The 21,933-nt window shown below is 44.5% G+C and overlaps 2 protein-coding genes across 8 annotated transcripts; both read right to left on the bottom strand.

The window, feature by feature from the left end:
* Positions 1-5,753: 5,753 nt before the first annotated feature.
* Positions 5,754-8,090, bottom strand: LOC120676196 (profilin-like). Its single transcript, XM_039957427.1, has 3 exons — positions 7,796-8,090; positions 6,886-7,023; positions 5,754-6,184 (listed from the first exon to the last, which is right to left on the bottom strand). The coding sequence occupies exons 1-3, from the start codon at positions 7,916-7,918 to the stop codon at positions 6,050-6,052; spliced, it is 396 nt and encodes a 131-aa protein (XP_039813361.1). The 5' UTR covers positions 7,919-8,090; the 3' UTR covers positions 5,754-6,049.
* Positions 8,091-14,551: 6,461 nt separating this feature from the next.
* Positions 14,552-20,672, bottom strand: LOC120672997 (NAC domain-containing protein 75-like). Of its 7 annotated transcripts, none has more exons than XM_039953659.1 (7): positions 20,554-20,672; positions 20,263-20,453; positions 19,967-20,147; positions 18,927-19,504; positions 18,054-18,308; positions 16,862-16,978; positions 14,552-15,209 (listed from the first exon to the last, which is right to left on the bottom strand). In XM_039953659.1, the coding sequence occupies exons 2-7, from the start codon at positions 20,377-20,379 to the stop codon at positions 15,129-15,131; spliced, it is 1,329 nt and encodes a 442-aa protein (XP_039809593.1). In that variant the 5' UTR covers positions 20,380-20,453; positions 20,554-20,672; the 3' UTR covers positions 14,552-15,128. The 7 variants fall into 7 exon arrangements, with proteins under 7 accessions (XP_039809593.1, XP_039809598.1, XP_039809596.1 ...); XM_039953664.1 differs by having other exon boundaries at positions 16,862-16,963; XM_039953662.1 differs by having other exon boundaries at positions 19,967-20,144.
* Between the last annotated feature and the right edge of the window lie 1,261 nt (positions 20,673-21,933).

Here is a 21,933-nt window from a genome sequence, read left to right as displayed (position 1 = left end):
TTCCTCCCTGGAGGAAAATGCACTTGCAGGAGATGCTCGATCGATCACCTCGAGATCCGCGACGGGGCGACGTCACATGCCGCGCGCGAACAGCTCTCAGCGCAGAACCTTCCGTTTTGGGGAAACAGGTTACCTATTGGCCGCACATGAATCCGTAGGCCACCACTTGTCTCCCTCCCTAGTGCTTCCTTTTCCAACGCCGATCCTTGCAAGGAGCCCAGATCACACACACATACAGGTCCCATGCATGCATTAGCTCCAAACAGTACTGGTATTCTAGTATAAAACGATTTTTTTTGAAAGGATGCTTGCTTGTTAGGTCATGTTTAGTTCCAAAAAATTTCCTACAGTACACGTCACATCGAATCTTCAGACAGATGCATAAAGCATTAAATACAGTTAAAAAATAACTAATTATACGGTTTAACTGTTTCATACGAGATGAATCTTTTAAGTCCAATTAATCCATAATTGAACATTACTTGTCAAATAACAACAAAATGTGCTACAGTAACAAAATCTTATTTTTTCGCGAACTAAACACAACCTTAGTATTGAATAAATAAATATATGATTGATCATCATATTCAATTCGGCCGTGTCCTTTTGTTGCTTCATCTCGTCGTATTGACCCTTGCTTCTCGTGCCCTATATGTAGGCATACATGGACCTGATCTTCAGGGGCATGCAAATGTTTTGCATACCTAATAAGCTGAAACCAGAGAGCTTGAGTGGGTTTCAGAAAAAACTTTTGCGTGGCGTAGTTTTCAAACAACGAAACACGGACAAATGTTCCCAGCGATGTCAGTGGCCCGTATGTTGTTTGCATCGAGCCCAGCAATGCCGCCACACGCCAGTTCAGTTTCCTGTGTCGATGCAGTGCCACCAATTTGGTCGCATTATTTGATTATTTAAATCGGCTCGCAATGCGTGTTTTATTATATTTTGAATCCAGGTTAAATGTTGCCACTTTCTTTTAGTCCTAGCAACATATAGATACTCTCTCACACACTCTCTGGACACAAATACGTCATTTTTTTTACCAAATTGTTGTTGTAAACCTTTTTTCTTTTACCAAAAAATTACAAAATATAGCAAAACTACATCTTTATAAAACTACAACGCGAGACAAATCTACATGAATCATTTTTCAACTCTACATAAAAAGAAATAGTATGCATCTAATAACTGAAGTACTAACTTGGAATAGCTGATTTAAGACAATTATAACGACACTTATTGTTGAGTAACTAAGGGACTGCTCAGTCCGTTCAGACTCTATATATATACTACATCTGCCCTCTTGTTTCTCTTTTAGCATCCACAAATTTTAAAGATGCGCCAAATCTCCTTCTCCATTTTTTTACTGGATTAGCGGTAAAAACTGCCTGAATGCCACTTACTACATGCCTTGAGTTCATACACTTGATTTTTGAAACTCCTATATGCATGTGCAGTCCTAAATATACCCCGCCCGGGCGAATCCTACTACGTCGCGCCTATTTAATCAGCACGCGAAACGAGACGTCTTGACATAACTTTCATGTAGCCATTTGTCATTAAGCACGCATCTTATCTTTGCCCTAATCCCAACCGCTGCGCCAGTTAAACAATCACGCTCTCTCCCATTTCAAAAAGTTTGAATCCTTTGGGACCAGGTCGTGTGCCATGATTTCTATAATAAGTCAAATGCAGGCGGCTTAATCTGTTATTCTGTTAAGGTCCCGCTTGGCGTAGCTTCAGCTTCTCTTAAAACAGTTGATGAAGTAGCTTTTCTAGTGAAACTAAAGCTATTTTTTAAAAAAATGGGGAAAGAGCTTTTTCCTGGTGAATACGTCGTTTCACCATGATAGTTGGAAGCACATCATGGATGGCTTCAAGCTTAAAGCTAGTCCAAAAAAAGTTGTTTGGCATAGTTTCATATGAATCTGTTCATGAAGCCTCCAAGAAGCTATGCCAAAGGGGCCCTAAATCCCTGGAGCAGCCTAGTGTGATCCCCTCCACTGATAGATTTCACACTCCTAGTAACCTCACGGAATATACAACTCCTGTAAGCAGAAGCAGCAGTGTAGGAGCAGTAGTTTAATCCGTGCTTAAACTGCATTGGTTAGCAGGGAATTGCTTGGGGAGTACCAGCAGTTTAGAAATGCCACTTGTTCTGAATCGGGATTCTGTCCAATCAGTGAGCCTAGTACGAGAAGTATATAGCCGGCCTACCTACATTTTTCCCGTTACCGTTGCGAAGATTCGGCCGTGCTTTCAGCTTAGGCTTGTTGACTTCCACACTGTACACTTGTACAGGAGGGAGGAGGAGGATTCGAAAGCTTGCATTGGATCTGGCATTTGTTGCAACCGGCAGGAGCCATCGGGATGCATTGTGCGCTTCTTTGTTGGTTGACCTACTGCTAAACTATAGGTACTACTGTACTGCTCCAGCAGCTAGCAACATTGGATCAGCAAGACAACGGTGACTGCCAAACTGGTGAGCTGCCTCTTGTTGCAAGCAGGAAGCAGCAGGTGGTGTCCTTTGCGGTGCAGTGGTGTACGGAGTAGATAAGTTTTGCACTTCCCCCTCGCGTTCTTTCGTGAAATGAACGGTGATTTTTCTTGAATTTCCTGTAAATAAATCGGACACCGGGCAGTGAAAACCCTGCAGCCTGATGATGTGGTGCGGAACGGATTCAGAGCCATGGATGGAGCTGGATTTACGCGCCCAAGAAAGAGATCTCGCCACTGCTAGGGCTCAGATCAGCGGGCACAGGCCTTGGGTGTGGTCCGCTGCTGACGGCAGCAAATTCCTGCAGCCACCCATCCGCGCATCATGGGCGGCGCAGAGCACGGCAAGAGAGCCCGCGGCGCCGGCGGGGCCTGAAGCCGGCGCCGACGCCGCCGTGCATGCTCCCGTGCCACCCCGAGGCCGCGCCGTGCCTGAACCCACGGCTCGCGAGATCTGAAACCTGTAGAATCCTGAAGGCATCGATCAGGGTGTAGTGTACGCGACCCAGCAGCCTGTTCAGAGGGAGGGGGACACCTGAACCCGAGCCTGCCGATCCTCCGGGTCTAGCTAATTTACGGTCAATCGTACGGGAGGTTTCCGTATAGTCGATTTTCCGATAGTTTTTTTTCCGTTTTTAGAAATTTTTTTGCCGTTTTCTGAGAAAAATAAATTCAGACATTTTTTTATGAGTCAAAAAAAAATTCGGGTGAAATTTTGGTGGGTAGAAAAAAATTCAAGAAACAAATTGGTGAGATAAAAAAAATTTACGAGAAAAATTTTGACAGAGAGAAATTTTTCAAATGGAAGAAACAAAAAAAGTACATCAAAAAAAATTGTATGAAAAAAAAACTGGATCTGGGCAGGGGCGGCGCTGGTGGCGAGCGCCGCCGCCCCTGCCGGCGCACCGCTCCCCGCCGCCGCTCGCGCCGCCGGATCCGCCCGCCGCCGCTTGCTTCCGCCTGTTGCGGTGGCGCCCGTGGTGGCACCGCTCCCCGCGCCGCGCCCCGCCGCTCCCCGCCGCGGGTCGGGCCGCCGTCGTCGCCGCTTGCTTCCGCCTGCGCTTATTCGCGCCGCCGCCGCTCTCCGCCTCCGAGGCCACCCTGCTGCCGGCTTCCTCCTCGCCCATCTCCGCCTCGAGCTCCTCCTCCTCGCAGCGGGTGGTAGGGGTTGGAGAAGGTCGCCGGGATCCACTCGGGGGGAGGGGGAGTGAAGGGGGGAGGGGAGGGTCGCCGGGATCCACTCGGGAGGGGGCACGGGGGAAGGGGGAGGGATCTGGGGAGGGATCTCGATCCGTCGTGAGGGAATGGGGAGGAAAGGAAGGGGAAAGGTGCGGGGGAAGAGGAGGGAAAAAATCGACCGTAAATTACTGTAGTTACGGTTAATCTTAAACTCAGCATTGTGCGATCCTCCTGCGCTCCCTCCACCATCATTGCTCTAGCCGTGGTCAGGCACATTGATTCCCAATTAAAATCTCGAGGGCTCCCCATCACCCGGGGCTCATTTGCTCTCTTATCTCTGGGATCTGATCTGGACCACCATCTTCATCAGGCAGGGTGGCAGCGCCAACACATTTCGCGGGAATGATTCAAACGGCTGTTCCGCAGGCAAGGCGTTTGAATCGCTGCCGAGCTCAAGCCTGCGGTGCGGGTTCCGAAGCTCGGGGAATTCCACGTACGCTGCGGCCCTGGCCTGCCTGGAGGACCTCCGCATTTACTACCAAGATTGCTACCAAGACAGTGCTTACAGTTAGGCCGGGTTTAGTTCTAACGCAAAAATTTTTTGCAATGGAATCTTGCTAATTTGAAGTACTAAATAAAGTCTATTTATAAAGTTTTTTACACAGATGGATTGTAAATCGCGAGATGAATCTAATGATGCTAATTAATACATAATTAACGGATGGGCACTGTAGCATCACTGTTGCAAATCATGGATTAAGTAGGCTCATTAGATTCGTCTCGCGATTTACAGCCCATCTATGCAAAAAGTTTTGTTAATAGACTTCATTTAGTACTCCATGCATATGTCAAAACATTCGATGTGATATTTTTTTTGTTTACGGGATTTACGGGTAAAGATCTAAATAGGGCCTTAGCCCTTGTTTAGATTCCAAAACGTAAAATGTAAAATTTTTATAAATCGCTTGCATGATGTACTAAATATAGTCAAAAAATAAATCGCATTACACAAATGGACTGTAAATCAATCTAATGAGACTAATTAGGATGCGGTTAGACACTAAATTACTACAGTAATGCTACAGTAAATAAGCTCTAATGATGGATTAATTAGGCTCATTAGATTCGTCTCGTAGTTTGCAGACGAGATCTGTAATTAGTTTTGTGATTAGTCTACATTTAATACTTCAAATATTAAAGATTTTCTTCCAAAAATGCAAAAAAAAAGTGAACTAAACACACCCTAGTTTAAGAATTCAGATCTCGCAGCAGGCAACCGGGACAGGCGTCTTCAGAGCGAAAGGATCGAGAGATTCTCCCGGATACGGTTCTAACAGTAGACGTCTTCACAGGGGTACTGAAAACGTAGTCAGGGATGGTAAAGACGCGAGGATTGGAAGTTTGGAACAAAGCTTCGTTGAAGCTTTGAAGGCAAGAACAGATGTTGTATGGAAATTTCCTCATACATGAGCACCGGGCACACAAACTGGTGCGAGCATTTTTGCAAAAGGAAAGCCTTCGGTTTCTAGAATCTAGAACAGCATGTCACTGATGTCTCAACACGCAATTCAGACAGTTACAGTTGGTTACCTGCATGCCAGAATTCAAACGAGATGCGTTGCGGCTGCCATTGAGCATTGTATTCAGAGGGGGGAAAAACTGTGCTATACAAAGAAGCAATGGAGAGAGAGAGAATCTGATCTGACGATCTGCTCACTGTTTCTGAAGGATCAGGACGTCACCATTGGCTCTGGGAATGTCAGGCTGTGGCTCCCCCTCAGATCCTGCTTTCTATCCAGTGAGGGAATTTATTCCAAAGCACGAGGTTCAGTCCGTCTCAGGGCACGTAATTTCACGCCCTGTTTCGAATCCAAAACATGCCGCTGGCTGCCACATAAACGGATGCTCAGCGACCCGCCAGGATTCAGGCCCCCAGGGAGTGACGCGATTCATGTGACTCCGCCCAGAATAGGATGCCATGCGATTCGTTCTGCCTGCTGGATTTAAGAGGCATGGTACGCTGAGGCCCCTGGAGCAACAGAAACACGCAATTAATGAGATAAATTTTCTGTGAAACATTCTTATAAATGATCTGAATACCGATGAGAAAAGATGACATGCCACGCTTGCGAGTACAGATGAACTGTTTTTTAATCCTGACGTCAAAATAGTAAGCTCCAGTAAGAGGATAGACCTCCTCAAAAAAAAAAAAGGATTACATATAAGCCCCATGGAATGTTCGAAGCTGTTGCAATACAACGAGGAACCACCGGTGTTCAGTATTCGTCCAAACATTTGCTAGTTATTCATGGGATAGATGGCATATTTCAGCAAACACAAACAACCCGGATGCCACAAATTACAGATTTGGGGTTTAGAAGCCCTGATCTACAAGGTAATCACCAAGCCTCTCCACAACCATGTTGCATTGGCCAGCAGTCATTGGTTCCTCATAGATCCCAATGATTATGGCTAGATTGGTCTTCTTGATTGTAACTCCGCCTGGTCCCTGCAAAAAATCAAAAACATGGGACAGAGCCCAAATCAATATAGCTTACAGGTAGCATTCAAATTCATTGGACAGGAAACACCTATCTTTTTTGAAATAAAGAGTCTACTTAGTCTAGTTCCTGGAGGTAGGGGTCATAAGATTTGTCTGGAATTAGTTTTTCTTCCTCAAAATAAATCAATTTTTACTTTGATTGACCACCTCTCTGCTGCATCGCTCATCAGATTTGGCAAAAACAAGAGGAAGCTAGCTGATGGCCAACAACTGCAAAACCTACAATTTCTGATGGGAGTTGCTAATATGACCTACAACTGCAGAAACGAGCTCAACTAATACTATCAGACAAAAGGCCTAAGGCACAAGGATAGGTGAAATAAAGGCCCAGCACAACAACTCCTGGGAAACGAGAGGATGCCATTCTAGTTCTCCAATCCATATACACATGACACGAATAAGTTTAATGCTCCACTGTCCTTGGTTATTTCTTTATTAACTCATTTGCATTGTAAATCCATAAGGAAGTCTGTTCTGTTCAATTTTCTACGACATATGTCAACCGAACTTTGCTACAAAATTGTTCCTTTGGTGGAAACTAGCTATGTATCGTTGAGTTGTGAAAAAGGAGGCCATGAATTTTAACCGAATAGCGCAGCTTAATATAATATGCCATACAATAAGAAATGGATAACCAAACTCCTAACCTTCTTCCCTCGAATGACAGCTCCAGGTTCACCTTGGATAACCATGTATTTGCTACCACCCAGGTATAAACCAGTGGGTGCTAGAGAGCCTGGCTCATTGAAGTCATTCATTATTGCAATGATTTCTTCAGGTTTGACCTGCAAAATGCAGATTTAAATATTCATAAGAGTGTTGCAGTAAAAATAAATAAAACTCCTTTTCAAAAATAAATAAATGAAACATTTGAAAATATTTGTATGAACTGAAATGGGAATTAGTCGAAGCATCTTAGAAGTTAAAATACACTGCAAAAATTTCTGATTGTGTTTCCAGAAATAGCAGATTTTATAAAGTTCAGTGAAGGTAGACACAAATAATTAGTATAACTAAACTTAAATTTTTTGTAAACAAGTTCAAAGAGGGCAGCTTTTATATATTTTCGCAAAAAAAGGGCAGCTTTTATATAGCTGGATTAAATTTGATGATTTTTTTTTACTAATAACTGGTAAAAGATGGACCTGTGCCTTTGTCAGTAAAAGAAGGTAGAAACATCCCTACAACAAAATTTACAATTTTTTTCGTAGCTGAAGCACATAATGCTTAAATCAGAATAGGCCTCGTACCCAGACCAACAAAGAGATTTATAAAATTGTACTGGTAGCGGGGTTGATTGATCTTCCCTTTGCCACTATGCCAAGACCTGAAGTTCTCTGACGAAACTGAAGAGATGCAGGTGTAGGGCAGTTCTTCAGTTTTGTCAGAGAACTTGAGGAGTTGACACACAACTACACTAGCAACCTGCACCCGAGACGATCTCATATCCCAATTACCGTAGTCAAGGCAACATTAGCGTCCACGACAGTCAGCTTAAGGATCTGCCTGCTTGCCCTATCGCGACAAAATGAATGGGGGCCGGCGAGGGAGCCTGACCTGCGGGAAGGCGTCGGACTGGGCCCAGACGGCGCCATCGTGGCCGAGGATGGCGGCGGCGGCGAGGCGCTGGCTGTCGATGTCGCAGAGCAGGTGGTCGTCCACGTACGCCTGCCACGACATGCCGCTGCCTCCCTCCGGCTTTCCTGGCCCGGTCTGCGTCGGTCCGCTCGATCTTGGACTCGCAGTCGCCGCCGCTGCCTCCTCCTCTCGGTCCTCTGCTCTACTTATGCGAGCGCAGCAGCCGCAGCTCGCCGATGCCGCTCCGTCCACATCCTCGCCTCGCCTCCGCTCAATGTGGGCATCGTTGTTCTCTGACGCATGGTGGTGCAAAAAAGCAGGCGTCTTTAGTTTTTAATTGTTTCTCTCCCCCCGGATTTGCTTCCTGAATGGCTGAACTGCGTTTTCCACGATTCGATGCTTCCGTCCGCGCCACCATGGACGGCCGATATCTGATCCAGCGTCATCTCCAATATGATGCTACTTGTTGCTGCGATGATGTCAGGGCCGGTCGATCCTAGCGAAATCCTGCGGGCGGTAGCCGTCTCGGTCTCACTGTTCCCCAAGATTTGATCCGTTTTTGCTTTCGGCTTCCGCGTCGCGTCGCACCGAATCGAATCGAATCCCTTCACATGGGCTTCCAAGGTCAGCGATGGCTGCTCCATGGCTGGAAAGATTCAGTGGGAGACGTCCATTCCTGAACCATGAAGATTAGTCTGACGAAGAAAAAGGGAAATGGCTCTACATCCACGGCCTTGGAAGCTTGGAGCAAAAAAGAGCAGGCAGGCAAGTGGTCCAGAGAGGAATGCGCAAGCCACGGAACACGGCCCACCAATGGGACATTACGCTACCAGGCCTCGTGGTCGGCCGCTCGGATCTGATACAGGCCCAGCTAGCTTAGATGGGCCGTACCCAGATACACCGCTGACGAAGAACAAAAACTGAGAGGCCCAGCTTTCTAGACGAAGAAGACTGATGATGATGAGCCCACCCCTGCTGGACAAATATGAGCGTGCCCATAGATTTGAGGCCTGCTGGGCCCATAAAACTGTACAAAAGCGCACGGCCCACTTGAGGCATCGTACTTACAGTTCATGGAATTTGATCATGTTAATACCCCTAAAAAAATGATCATGTTAACACTGCCGTTTCTGCTGATTAAACACAAGTTCTTCAGGCCGTACAATATTGTAAGCTGAGTTCGACAAGCCTGCACTACTGTGGTACAGAGAGCTACGGTCCGCACAAAACGTACGCCATTTTCAGACAAGATGCGAAGAGGTCATCTCGAGCACTTTCACTGTTTCACATCTGGCACCACAACAAAATTCCACCATGGTTTAATCTGCCTGCAGTGCAGATCTTCAGACAATAGGCGTGTATATACTCCCCGCATCCGCATATGCCCAAATGCCAAGAGCAAATTAAGTAAGGAGTATCAGCTGTTTGTTCTTAGTCCCCAAAAGACTTCAAGCATGTTGTTTAGTGACTTTAGTGTTGCCGCAAATTAAAGCTTTTGATCAGCTGTTCGGCTTCATCCCATTACTAACTTCACTTACCTAATTGTGTCCCAGCACTAAATTATAGGCAGCGGAATCGCATCGGAGCATGATCTGAACCACCTTTGAGCTCTATCAGCGGGCAGATGATGATGATGATTAGAGAACAATCGCTTAAAGGGAAAGAAAGAAGATCAGCTAGCAGGCAAAGCTAGCTCAACGTGCCATTGCGCGAGAGAATCCAAAAAGGGAGAGGGAGGCCATGTTCGATTATGCTCAATCCCACTAACACAAAATTCTCCTTGCAACTTCTTTTTGGGACCGAATCAACCACACATGCATGGGAGCCCTATAGCAAGGTACATGTGCACTGAATTTGGTTTCTTTTGTTCCTTTCCTTTTTCATTGATGGATTGTTTATTTATATGTATATGTTTCTTTTTCGTTGATGGGAGCCCTATATCTTATTTTTGTCGGTTAAAATAAAATTAAAGTTGAATGGGATTTTAAAAAATAGGTGTATATATAGGTAGCAGCTTTCCCCTCGATCGAAGGGAGTGAGGGAGCAAGAGCCAAGAGACACGGCATTCTGTTCCTCTTCCGTCCCCTTGTCTCTTTCTTTTCTATGCTTTCTATCTCCTGTGGAAAGGGACAGACAGATGCGCCACTATACAAGGTGCTTCATCATGTACTTGAAATAATTGGCATTTTCTCTGCTATCAGAGGTTGATGGTTGATGATCCATATAAACGTCTTATCTGAGCATCACTGTTCCAGGGCCTATATGCACATACAGATACGACAAATATGTACACATGCATGCATGATCAACTTGTTGAGCAATTTCTATGACCTGGAGGCATCTGGCTGCATGCATATATATGTCTGCAGCTGCAAAGTAGTGCAGGATCAATAATACATACATGCTAGGCTCAACTAGAAAAAGACTACTGTAATATGTTTTGAATTTGTTAAGTAGATTATCTTATTAGCTTGCAACATTCTTGCAATATGAACAACTGATCGATGAGAAATAAATTAAACATCAGTAGATGTCTCCGTGGAGAACCTTTCCTTTACCTAATTCATTGGTGAGTGCTGCTAAAGAGTTTTATGAGAAAAGGCAAGGCATATGTTCTCTTAGTACAAGGATTCTAGGCAGCAGCTATAAAAGTAGCAATATACCCTAGAAAGAAGAGCCCCATTAGCTCGTGCACACATATATGATCAGACCAAGTGCAGAAGCATCTGCCAAATCAAATTCCATGATACATAGCTGATGCCTGATGGTACAGAAAGGATTTGCATTTGTATCAGATAAAGAGATCATATTCCAAGCATACACTGCATTAAACTGCAAGCGCTACCTAGCTAGTTAGGTTAGGATCAACCCCATACGATCAATCTGGTGAAGCCAATGCAAGAATCTCCATCGTCAAATGATAGATAGCGTGTGTGTGTGTTGTACTGTTGTTGTTGTTTTTTTGGGGGGGGGGGGGGGGGGGGGGGGGGTAATAATGCTGCTTGTCTCGTATGTTCCTACTAGCACCGAATCAGAATATCAGACTGATTAATTAACTAATTGTTAGGAACAAACATCAGCTATATATATATATATATATATATATATATATATATATATATATATATATATATATTGCTTTTCTTTTCAGTGAAACACACTATGTACTACATAAAGGCTCCTATACACGCATGTATTCTCACCCTATAATAAACGTACATAGTCACATCCTAACTCCTATCTATGAGCATCTAAAAGAGACTGGGACTAATTAATGACAAATTCATCCTACTCAAATTTTAAAGAAAAACATTGACCCGATCAATTCTCAAATATATGATGCTTGGGGTTCGATGCGTGACCAAATATTAGAAACTTTTGGTCACTATAATATTGTCGGTGTCCTGACCCGGGGGTCCGGATCCCAACTATTAAATGCTGCGTGTTTCCTCGTCCCAGATGTTGATGCAAGAGGCAACACAGTAACACACGGGTTTATCCTGGTTCCGGCCGCGGGGCCGTACGTTCAGCAAGAGGGTGTGCGAGGGCACTGTATTATCTTGCACCCGGAGTGCTTGTAGTAGGGGGTACAAGCTAGGCGAGAGAGGGAGGGAGGCTCCCAAGTCTCTACTAGAAGAGGAGTTGAGCGTGGCGAGTAGCGATGTTGGGGCTAGAAGCGAGTATGTGCTCTGTGAGTGGTGTAATGCCTAGAGAGCCGACCGACCCCCTTAAGGGAAGCCCGCCTCCTCCTTTTATAGACACAAGGAGGGACGGGTACATGTACAGGGGATCGCGGAAGTCGTCGTTTCTCCCCGAGCTGTGGGGATACAACAGTCGAGTACTGTGGGAAGTACATTGTGGGGTATGGCGTCGGGCGTGGCGGTCGTCCTGGGTATCATCATTGGTCTTGCGGAGATCGCGCCGGCGTCCCACCAGCCCCAGCAGGCGGTGTGGTCGTCGTTGTAGGGTGTACAGTCCTCCAGATGTAGCGTGGTGGCGTTCCGTGGGCCCTGCAGGTCAGGGTTTTGCGTGCTCCAGTGGTAACGGGGCATGTGGCGACCCCGGACCCCCCTGGACAAAGTGCTGGCGTGCGCACTAAGGAGGTCCGAAGGTCGCGTGGAGGTCCCGGACCCCTCGAGGGGGAGGTCCGGGCCTCCGGCTGCTGGTGCCGAGCGTCCCTCCTTGAGGGGCGCGTGGCGACACCGGGCCCCTTCCCGAGCAGGAGGTGGGCCCGAGGCCATACGTGCGGGTGAGGTGGAGTCCGGACAGCCGGAGTTGGTAGAATAGTGATGGGAACAGTGCCGAGCGCGCTTCGTCCCACGTCGCAGGTCTCACAGTATTGCCACAGCGCCCGGGATGGCGGAGCAGTGACCGGAGTTGGCGGATGGGACTCCGGTCACAGCCACTGTGGGGAATGGCGGCCTGACGCCGTCTGTCCTGGGCACTGTGGAGTGGTTGGCACTTAATGCCTCCCGTACGACGGGTGGGTAAGCGGCAGAGCCATTTGTCCCTTACGCCAAGGGGTGGCCTCGAGCGAGGTGGGAGATGAGTTGCCCGCTCGAGGGCAGGTTCGCTACCCTCGAGCGAGGCGGGGGATGAGTTGCCTGCTCGAGGGTAGATTCGCTACCCTCGAGCGAGGCGGAGATGCGGGGCGCAATCGAGGGTCCCGATGGGAGCCCTCGAGCAGGGCGGAGATCGCCCCGCGGGTCCGAGGGGGGTGCGAATGGGCCGCATGCTGGGCTTTTTTGAGTCATTTCATTTCTTCTAGATTGGAAGGAGGCCGTGGGCCTTCGTGGGCCCCGTTGCCTAACATGTGTTTGCGTTTTTTGGGGTGACCTTAGTACCCCGATTAGAGTGTCCCTAATCGTGGTACCCGACAAATATACACAAGAAAAATTACATTTGTAATAACATCGAATAGACAAAGGGTGGGCCTAGTGCAACGGTTGAGCCTACCGTGTGTAACCGGAAGGTCCTGGGTTCGAGCCCCAGCCTCTACACATTTATGTGGGAAAGACTTGGTGCTTAAAACAACCCTTCCCCAGACCCCACATAGCGCAGGAATCCTACAACACTGGGTATGTCCTTTAAAAAAATCGAATAGACATTAATAGATTGTCATTTTAGCACTTTCAATTGATTAAGCAATGGCAAAATTATGAAAAATGTATGGATTAATCCATGCACTTTGCATGTCTTTCTCTCACAGACACCCTCTGAAACTAGTTTCTCAATTTCTCATTATCAGAAACCACAATACTCATGTTCTAAATGTATACCGACTAGTGTTCTCTTTTTTTTCCCACTTGGGATATATCAAATAATTTTTCACAGGCAGGACTGCCACCAAGAGGCGTCGACTCTCTTTAGTTCTATCTATTGACCTATTTTTTAAAAGTGTGGCTGAATTTAAGAAACTGGTTCAATTAATTAAGTTAAATAGAGTCGGTGATGACCCTTAGCAGCACTAATTTGAACCCCTAAGGCTCGGTACTTTCCATGCGGAACAATGCATCATGAATATTCTTAAACCTTTTCTAATTCATATGGAATTGATGGAACTTTGTAAGATGACCGATGCACTCCCCATTGGATAAAAAAGAAAGATCATCAGCAGTGCACTTAATATGATTATATTCATCCTATAATCGCCTATGTAATGTACCTGATATTCTTGTCATTGGAAAAATTGTGCAGGTTACTTCTCGAATACCAAGTTGAAAATATGTATCATAAAAGTTTAAAATAGCTTCACCACCATATTTTAAGCAATACCATATTCAAAACTTGACTCCCCATTAGGGAAAAAAAAGGTCTCCCTTTTACCTTGAATACCATATGCATTCCCATCCTTATTAGTCGCACATTTATATTCATTTAGTATAATTACTTCGAGACGAACACACAAATATGTAAGAAAATAATTGGGCTAGGTGGTACAAAATATAAATTATGCTTATTCTAGCGACAACCTTAAGACAAGCGTGGACATGCCTGCCGTCTTTATTCCATGCCATGCTTTAAATTAGTAGAATACAAAGGATGCTTTACGGATTAAATGAAAAAATGACAACAAACCTAGCTCTGGGCTATTAGAAACATGTGAATTTACACGAGTAACATTTTCATTGCATCCTAACAAATCAAACAATTCTAGTTTAAGTTTACTACATCCTAGCTAATGTTGAATTTTATTTTGGATGGTATGATAATCAAGCACCATACGATGACATTGTCTTTCTATGAGTCCCAAATATAATACTACTCCATTTTTAAATATATGATATGACATTTAGGGGAAGCAAAATAGTCTTGTCCTATACTTGATGATTGATGCACTCTTCAAAAACATTTACATGTATAACTAATTTAATATGACATAGTAATGAAATAAATACTGAAGTATGTTGAATTAAATTAAAAGAAGACTCATGTGCATGGAATAATCATAATTACAAATAAATTTAAGTACCTGTTATTAATACTCGTTCGTTCTTAAAATGTATGGTGGGTTTAGGACAAGTTAACGAGTTAAAAAAATGAACTGATGATTACTTTGTCCCAAATGTCGTACAAGAGTAGTTAGCTCAGCATATGCAAGTGCAACTTAATAGACTTATAACATAATAGTAATTATTTAGACAATGTACATGATAAATACAGTAATCATATGGCTCTATTCATTCCTTTCAAAAAATTATAGTTTTAATTCTACTTTCTAATAAAGAAGTACACTAACACTACCAAAATATAAACAATGTTTCTGCATCTAGAGATGTAAAACAAACAAAAACTACTGGCGATGCATATTTGTAGAACAAATTAACAAAGGGGAAATAAGTATAGAGATTCAGAAACCAAAGAAGGGACCGGGTTAATGTACATGCAAACAATATACTACTTTTTACAATTGAAAAATAGCTAATACAAATGAAAAAACTGTGATAAACGAAGGATTGATTGTAGTTATACTTGATTAAGTTGCACTAATACGGGTTGCATTGTCTGGGCCAGCTATGCTCCGTTTTGATGTCAGGCACAACAATACCTTTCCTCCCATCGATCTTTCTTCTTTTATTTTTGTTCACACTTTCTCTTCTGCCTTGAAGAGTTCACAACTAATTTTATCATCTTCTTTTCATTGAGGGATAGATCTGTGTAGATCCGTTTTCTTTATCTTCTCCCAACAGCAGTACATTCTCCAAGAAATTAAAGCAAGGCCCAGTATATTCAAGGGGACAAAGACCAACCCATTGAAAGTGGTGTGGTTAGTTTTGGTATTGATTGCCACTATTTAACAGCCTTGTTGCTACTATCCATGATGATCTTGGTTGTCAGGCGGCCAGTATGGGTAAGGCCATTCTGTCTCTTGGGACTGAGGAATTGAAGTTTCCTGCAATAGAATAGGAAAAAGGGGGTCAAAAAGGAACTGCTAATTCACTGCTTCGGTGGAGTGCAATAGTCGTTGAATAGGGTGAGAAAGGTAGCATCGCTGGAAGGAGAGCAGCACACTGCACACATATATGTCAGGCAGTGAAAACATAACATTGTGCTTATGTATGATAGAGATTCATATCTATAGCAAATGTACCGACTGTTTAGTTCTGTGTTTATGCTCAAGATGGGACTATATTATTTGAGCTGTTACTATTTTCGGTAACTGAAACGCGTAGCCAAAGGAAATAAAAAAGAACTGTTCGAGAAGGACCTCTTTTTATTCTATGAAACGTATTTCATAGTACATTAAACGAGTTGGGAGCCGGCCGGGTAACCTTGAGGTATCTGTTTGACCTTTCTAATCATCAAAAGCAGTTTCAACCCAACCTCCTGTCCTATATAACTAAATTGATGTGTTCGTCAACTGTCGGTCTCGACCAGGGTTCACATTCCCGGTCCGGGAAGGCCGAAAACCGGGAAAATTTCCCGTTCCCGGTGATGACCGGGAGGTGAAAACCGATCCGGTTTTTAATATTTTTCGGTTCAAAATTTAAAAATATAAAAGTCAAATTTTTTAAAATAAACGATTTTCGCTACAGTAGCACCGGGAATGTGAACCCTGGTCTGGACAACACTATCCCGGCCGGGAAACAGTAATATGAGACCATGTGCATGCATGCATGGTTTTCGTGTGAATCCACATTCATAGAAAAGAGTGGAAGAGAAGACACAAATGATATTGCCTCCTTTTGCTTGGTTCTTTTCTCAAGAGATAGCAGTAAAAAACTATTATATAGTCTGAAAAAGCAAGGATGCTACCGACACGGAGAAAAAGCTCTCGTTTTCACCTATATGGTCATGAAAGCAAGGAAAGTATGGTCTTGTTTCTACGCTGGTCTTTGGCCTCTCTCCTTTGGCACTCAAAAGCAAAGCAAAGAAGTGGTCCTTGTTTGCATATATTCATGATGTTTCTTCTATCTCACTGAGTACTACAGTATATAGATCATTCCTCTCTCTCTCTCTCTCTCACACACACACACACACACACACACAAGCACTATGCAGATCTCTCTCTCTCTCTCTCTCTCCCTCTCCCTCTCTCTCCCCCCCCCCCTCTCTCTCTCTCGTTGGCATGCATGCTGCAAAAGCACCTAAAATGATCAATTAAAAATAGGGAACCTAATTTGGAGGAAAAGCTGTCATGGTAAGGGCTTGTTTTAGAATGCTAGAACGACAAAGAGACTACGCGACCCCACACTGAAGTTTCCTCAGGACCCCCCTGGTGCAGTCTTCCTTTTCCTAGCTAGGCTATCCCTCACCTCACCTCGCTTGCATGAGAACATGCAGCTTTCTGATCTATCTATACATACTAATAATCAAGATAACATGAATGTGCACTAGCTTATAACCTTAAACTCAGTATGAGATCTATGTTCATATGCATGTGTGAATGCATTAATAATTCGTTAGATGTTTGCACATATTCTAAATTTAAACTTACAAATATGACTCATAGATCCCAGGTAATTACATGCTGATGTTGATCCTAGCTAGTTACTACCAGCATGTATGTACGTGGTTCAAAAGAATTGGGAGGAATCAACTTACCCCTTTTGTGCTTGTGGATGACGTGCAACCCATTATCAATTCTTCCAAGCCGGCAGACCTGTGGTCAAGCTTTTGCGGTGGCTGTTGTTGTTGGTGCTGATGCTGTTGGTGCATTTTCTTTGTTACCAATAATGTTGAAATGGAACAGTAAATATAAAGTAGTGTTTCGGTAAAGAATGAGGGTAAAAGGGAACTATCGGAAAGAGTATTTGGCCATGAGATGGTTCTTTCTCTACAAGCTATATAGGCCAATATGTATGCATGCAATCAGCTTAAATTTCAATAGAACATCCAAGGACATGTTACTAAAAATGGCTGCCATTGCATCAAATTAAAATCTTCAAACAAAAAAGATCATGGTCTGAAATTACAAATGTAAGCAGGTGTGGAAATATGTACATTCATGAATATATCTGGTTTAACATGCTCTGACAAATGATTATTGCAAAACAGTATACCTTATATGGTGTCCTTGAGAATTTTTTTTCATTTTAATACAAATTTACAAGTTCCTACCCTGCTTCTTGGGAATATATAAACATGATGCAGCGGTGTGTGGTATACTAAAGAATACAAGTGAATATTATTAAATACACACACAAACACACACACACACACACACACACACACGAAAATAGCTATTTTAAATACATTGTATTTTTGTACATGTATCTTTAAAACTAGTGCAAATATAATAAGTGAAAAGATTATTTTGTGATATGATTATACAAAATCTGGGGTAAGAATACAGTGCTAGGATCGTGTAGACAATAAAGCAAATTAAAGAAAGCAACTCCTTCTAAGACTCTTGACATTTTCCATTTTGGTTGCAAAACATACTTTTCTAAAAAGAAGAAAGAAAAGAAGAAAGAGGAATAGGCCACCACCATTCAATTAAAATGGATAAAATGTACGTTGTAGAATGGTTTGGACTTATGTTAAAAACATTTTTTTTGAACGGGATATGTTAAAAACATTTAGGGTGGCAAAAAGATCGGGTCGAAAATAAGAAACAACAACAAAGATACGCTAATTAAGAAAACATTCATATGCATTCATGTAATTTATTTGGTCGTTCCAAACTCGTGTGCAAAATCTAATTGCAAACCCATTGTGCAATATCTTAATTAATTAATTTGTCTCGGAAATGCATGAAAGAAATAAAACATGCCAAGATGGATTAATTAATCACCTGAAATTTGTCGTGGTGATGTAGAAGGATTGCTGGCACATGGAACTGATCATGATCGAGAACAACTGACGTGTGCTGCATTGCAGGTGGCACAATAGTCGAGACAGGGTTCGATGGCCTACTGATCAGGAAAGCCGTGGCTGGGACGGCCGTGGTCGCGAGCACCGGGCGGTGTGGCTGCTGCTCCTGGACGGCATGATGCTGTTCTGATCGTCCAAGCTGATTAGATGGTACCTGATCACCACCTACACCAACCTGCTCCGTACATATACACGTACAAATCAAACTCGATTAGATATATATTATTTGACGTTACTTTCTATTTACATATTTATTTTCGCATTCCATTTCAGTTATGCTGTTACATACTGTGCTCTTTTTGTGTGTGTGTATAAGAGAATAGGACGTATCAATTATTCAAAAGGAATTTATTGGTAGTTTTTGCTTTCACGGTGGGTGGATGGTTCCTAGGTCGGGTTGCTTGCAATATGAGTAAAATGATGTGAGACTCGAACCACTTAAACGGGTCCATACTCTGTGATGTGTAGCTCATCTTTTGCTTTAGACTGGCACCTGCACATTTGGTCAGCTACCCAAACGCCCATGCATATATATGCAACAAGCTAGCTCATCTAATCAAACAGAAAGTAAGTATATCCACACCAAAATAAAAGAGGGAGAAAAAAAGCAGGAGCCTGCATGGGTGCATGGGAATGGATCGTGGATGATCTGCGTGATGTTCTCCCCAACCTAACCAGCAGAAGTTTTCATATAGACACTTCGACACTACCCCAGTCCTCTCTAAGAGCAAAAACCTGCACTAGTCCCATGTACTTCCAGAGCTTATCAAGAAGAATGGTGGTTAATTATTACCTCCTGATCGAAAGTCTTCCTGAAAGGCGCGAAGCTGAAATGGTCCGCGGAGTGCTGCTTCATATGCTGCTGCATCTCGACGGCCGTGGTGACCGTGTATCCGGCCTGGAATGATGTAGCCGACACATCGTGGTCCCTCGACGAGCAGCTTCCGCTGCCGCTATCCCTCCTACGCTGCTCCTGTACTGTCGTTGCTGCCATGGCAGCAGCGGCGGCGGCGCCCCGTTCGGAAGACCAGCTGCACTGCCTGGGTTGCGTCTGGTAGAAGATCTTGCACACCACCAGCTCCCCCTCCTTCTCCTCTTCGAGGTCGCCGAGGTGGTACTGGTGCATCACCCAGTTCGTCTTCTCCGGCTTGCGGTGCTTGCCGAAGTTGGTGTACAGCACCAGAATCTTCTTGCACCCCTTCTGCCGGCCGTTCACCATCACCGGCCGCGTCTTTCCGGTCTTGTGCCACCTCGTCTCGCCCTTGTGGACGTCGCACTCCGTCTGTATCTTCCTCCTCTTCCTCGTGCCCGTCGTATAGGCCTTGGATGGCCGGTGGAAGAAGTGCTTGCTCAGGCCATCCCTGGTCACACCTGACGATCATCAGCACAAGGCATATAGATGCAAGAACTGTGTTAGAACCTGAGATGGGTGGGTGGCCTATGTTTCTTGAAAGATGCAACAAACCTCTTTAAAAGATAAGAGATAGAAAGGAAAGAAACCTATTTGGAAACTTCAGAAGCATCTTACCATCATGACTTAGAGGAGAGAGGTAGATCAGGGTAGGCACAACTTTCCATAAACAATAATTCTCTGTGCATATACCCGAGAGCACATGTGGAGAACACTAAGAATAGAGGGGAGAGCACACCGAGAACAATGGAATATGTTCCATATCCCAAATCCAAACCACAGCACATAATTCATTGCAATACAATCCCAACATACAATATATCACTCCATGAAAAGCAAAGCTCGAAAAGCCAGGAATATGTCGTATAAGTATACGGTTCAGTAATATTTCAGCTCATGTCTAGCTTAGATAGCTCTCTCACCTGGAAGTTTCTCGGGGTGGGTGTAACATATACCGTCCTCCCCATCTATTGTGGGTATGAACTCGTCGATGAGAGGGTGAGATCTCGAGCCTTCATCCTTCACTTTCGCCTCGAGGTGCTCGATCAGCTCCTGGTCAGTTGGATCGAACTTGACTCCGGCCGGCAGCCCCACCCAATCCTTCTTGCAGTTACAGCAATTAATCCCATCAGAAAAGGTTGCACCAAGTATCACAGTACTGATGCTAGAGAGGAGTGCAACAAGGCAAAACGAAATTGTCAACTTCACATATGCATACCGGCTTGCTGTCGATTTTCTCACCGCAGTGGGGGCAGTGCTTGGCGGTGGAGATCCGGTGTTCCTCAAGCTTCTCGTTGATGAGCTTCGAGGAGCTGCTGCTGTGGCCCTTATTCATGTCTGATTCATATGCGGCGCGAGGAGGCGGTGCTCATGCATGAGTAGTAGGGGATTCTTCTATGTCTTGCTGCGCTGCCAAGTAAATCAAACAAGCATATGGCCATCAGGCACAATTCGGCGAGAACACAAGATTGAAACGAGTGAAAGGAGATAGAAGAAAAGAGAAGCAAACCGAAGAGCGCAAGGAGGAGCAGTACTAGCGGTGCAAAGGAGAGAGTAAGGAGTGAGGGAGAGGCATACATATAAAAAAAATCGAGGCAGGCAGGCAGCTGCTTTCACCGGTTTAATACAAGAGAGAGCAGAATTCCTGCCTACTTTAACTGAAGCCACACACCCCATGAGGAAAAGTTAAAGGGCCCCTCCTCCCTAGCTAGCCCCTCTCTCTCTATCTCTTTCTCTCTCTATCGCTTAAGCACAACACAAGACATGGACACCTTTCATCTACGCTAAATTAAACTGCCCGTAAGATGGTGCCGCGCCATGCACCTTTGCCTTAGACGTTCTACCGTTGATGCAAGTATATTTTATCGGGCTTCAGACTTTCAAAGTTCAGGGACTGTCTGGCTGGCAAGCTAGGACAACCAAAAGCAAAAGGTATGTAGAGAACTGCTACCTCCACAGCTGTTACTGCAGATTCCACACACTGCGCTGCACTCACTCCCACGCGGAGAGAGATTGTATCTATTGTCTAGGGATTTAGTAGACTCAAAATAGCAGCAGCATCAGAAATGCTCAAATGCATGCATATATATATCAAACACACAAATCTGACATCAGCAAGAACTAAACGGCTTAGGTTATCTATAAGTACACCGGAAAAGGCCGGGTCTAGTAATCAAGATGCACGTAAAAGTAAACATTTGAATATTGGTCAAGGGAAAACTGTTTCGATTTTCTTTTCTCTAGCTGCATTGCATGCATGGGGGATGATGGAAAGGGAATTTTTCTTTCCACTGCACAATAATGAAGTTTGCAAATTGCAGGAGCAAGAAATAGCAGAGATAAGAGGTCTCACATGGGCATATGGAGGAGGGCCTTGTGCTCGAATGATGATCCTTTTTGCCATGAGAGTGCGTGATGCTGGACAGAAAGAGAGGCAGGGGTGAATCCCAGAGCTTGCTTCCTACCCAAGGCAAATGGAGCAGTACAACACTTGATAGACCCCAACAGATCACATACTACTAAAACCTGGGTAGATGGTAGAGCACATAAAAATATGCTCGTGCTGCATCGCGTGCCCAGACAAAGGAGCAAGGAACAACCTTCTCCTACAAGCACGACCCTGAATGCAGTCTCCTGCTAGCACCGATACGGATAGGCGTATCAGTATCAGCCCGATACGGATACGTGGATACGTCAAATTTCTACAAAACTTAAAAGGCACAAAGGTGTATCGGAGTATCGGATACGGATACACGGATACGTATCGGATACGTGATACGGGGTCATGTTGAAGTATCGGGGTTACAGAGGTCTCCCGTTGGTCGGATCATGGACATCCAAAACCCATTCTGAATCGGCGCAGCTCGATTGCCGGGATTTCAAAGAACCC

Source organism: Panicum virgatum, chromosome 5N (genome assembly GCF_016808335.1).
Source record: "Panicum virgatum strain AP13 chromosome 5N, P.virgatum_v5, whole genome shotgun sequence".
NCBI lineage: Eukaryota > Viridiplantae > Streptophyta > Magnoliopsida > Poales > Poaceae > Panicum > Panicum virgatum.
The sequence above is the reverse complement of the archived record's forward strand: the minus strand, read 5'-3'. Positions and strand labels throughout refer to the sequence as shown.

Excerpts from the sequence above, each read along its gene's own strand:
- LOC120672997 (XM_039953659.1), bottom strand. The coding sequence starts at position 20,379 with ATGAATAAGGGCCACAGCAGCAGCTCCTCGAAGCTCATCAACGAGAAG. Across the intron at positions 20,148-20,262 it reads AGAAAATCGACAGCAAGCCG|AAGGATTGGGTGGGGCTGCC; the intron begins GTATGCATATGT and ends TGTAACTGCAAG. Across the intron at positions 18,309-18,926 it reads GGAAGACTTTCGATCAGGAG|GTTGGTGTAGGTGGTGATCA; the intron begins GTAATAATTAAC and ends TGTACGGAGCAG.
- LOC120676196 (XM_039957427.1), bottom strand. The coding sequence starts at position 7,918 with ATGTCGTGGCAGGCGTACGTGGACGACCACCTGCTCTGCGACATCGAC. Across the intron at positions 7,024-7,795 it reads AGTCCGACGCCTTCCCGCAG|GTCAAACCTGAAGAAATCAT; the intron begins GTCAGGCTCCCT and ends TGCATTTTGCAG. Across the intron at positions 6,185-6,885 it reads CTGTCATTCGAGGGAAGAAG|GGACCAGGCGGAGTTACAAT; the intron begins GTTAGGAGTTTG and ends GATTTTTTGCAG.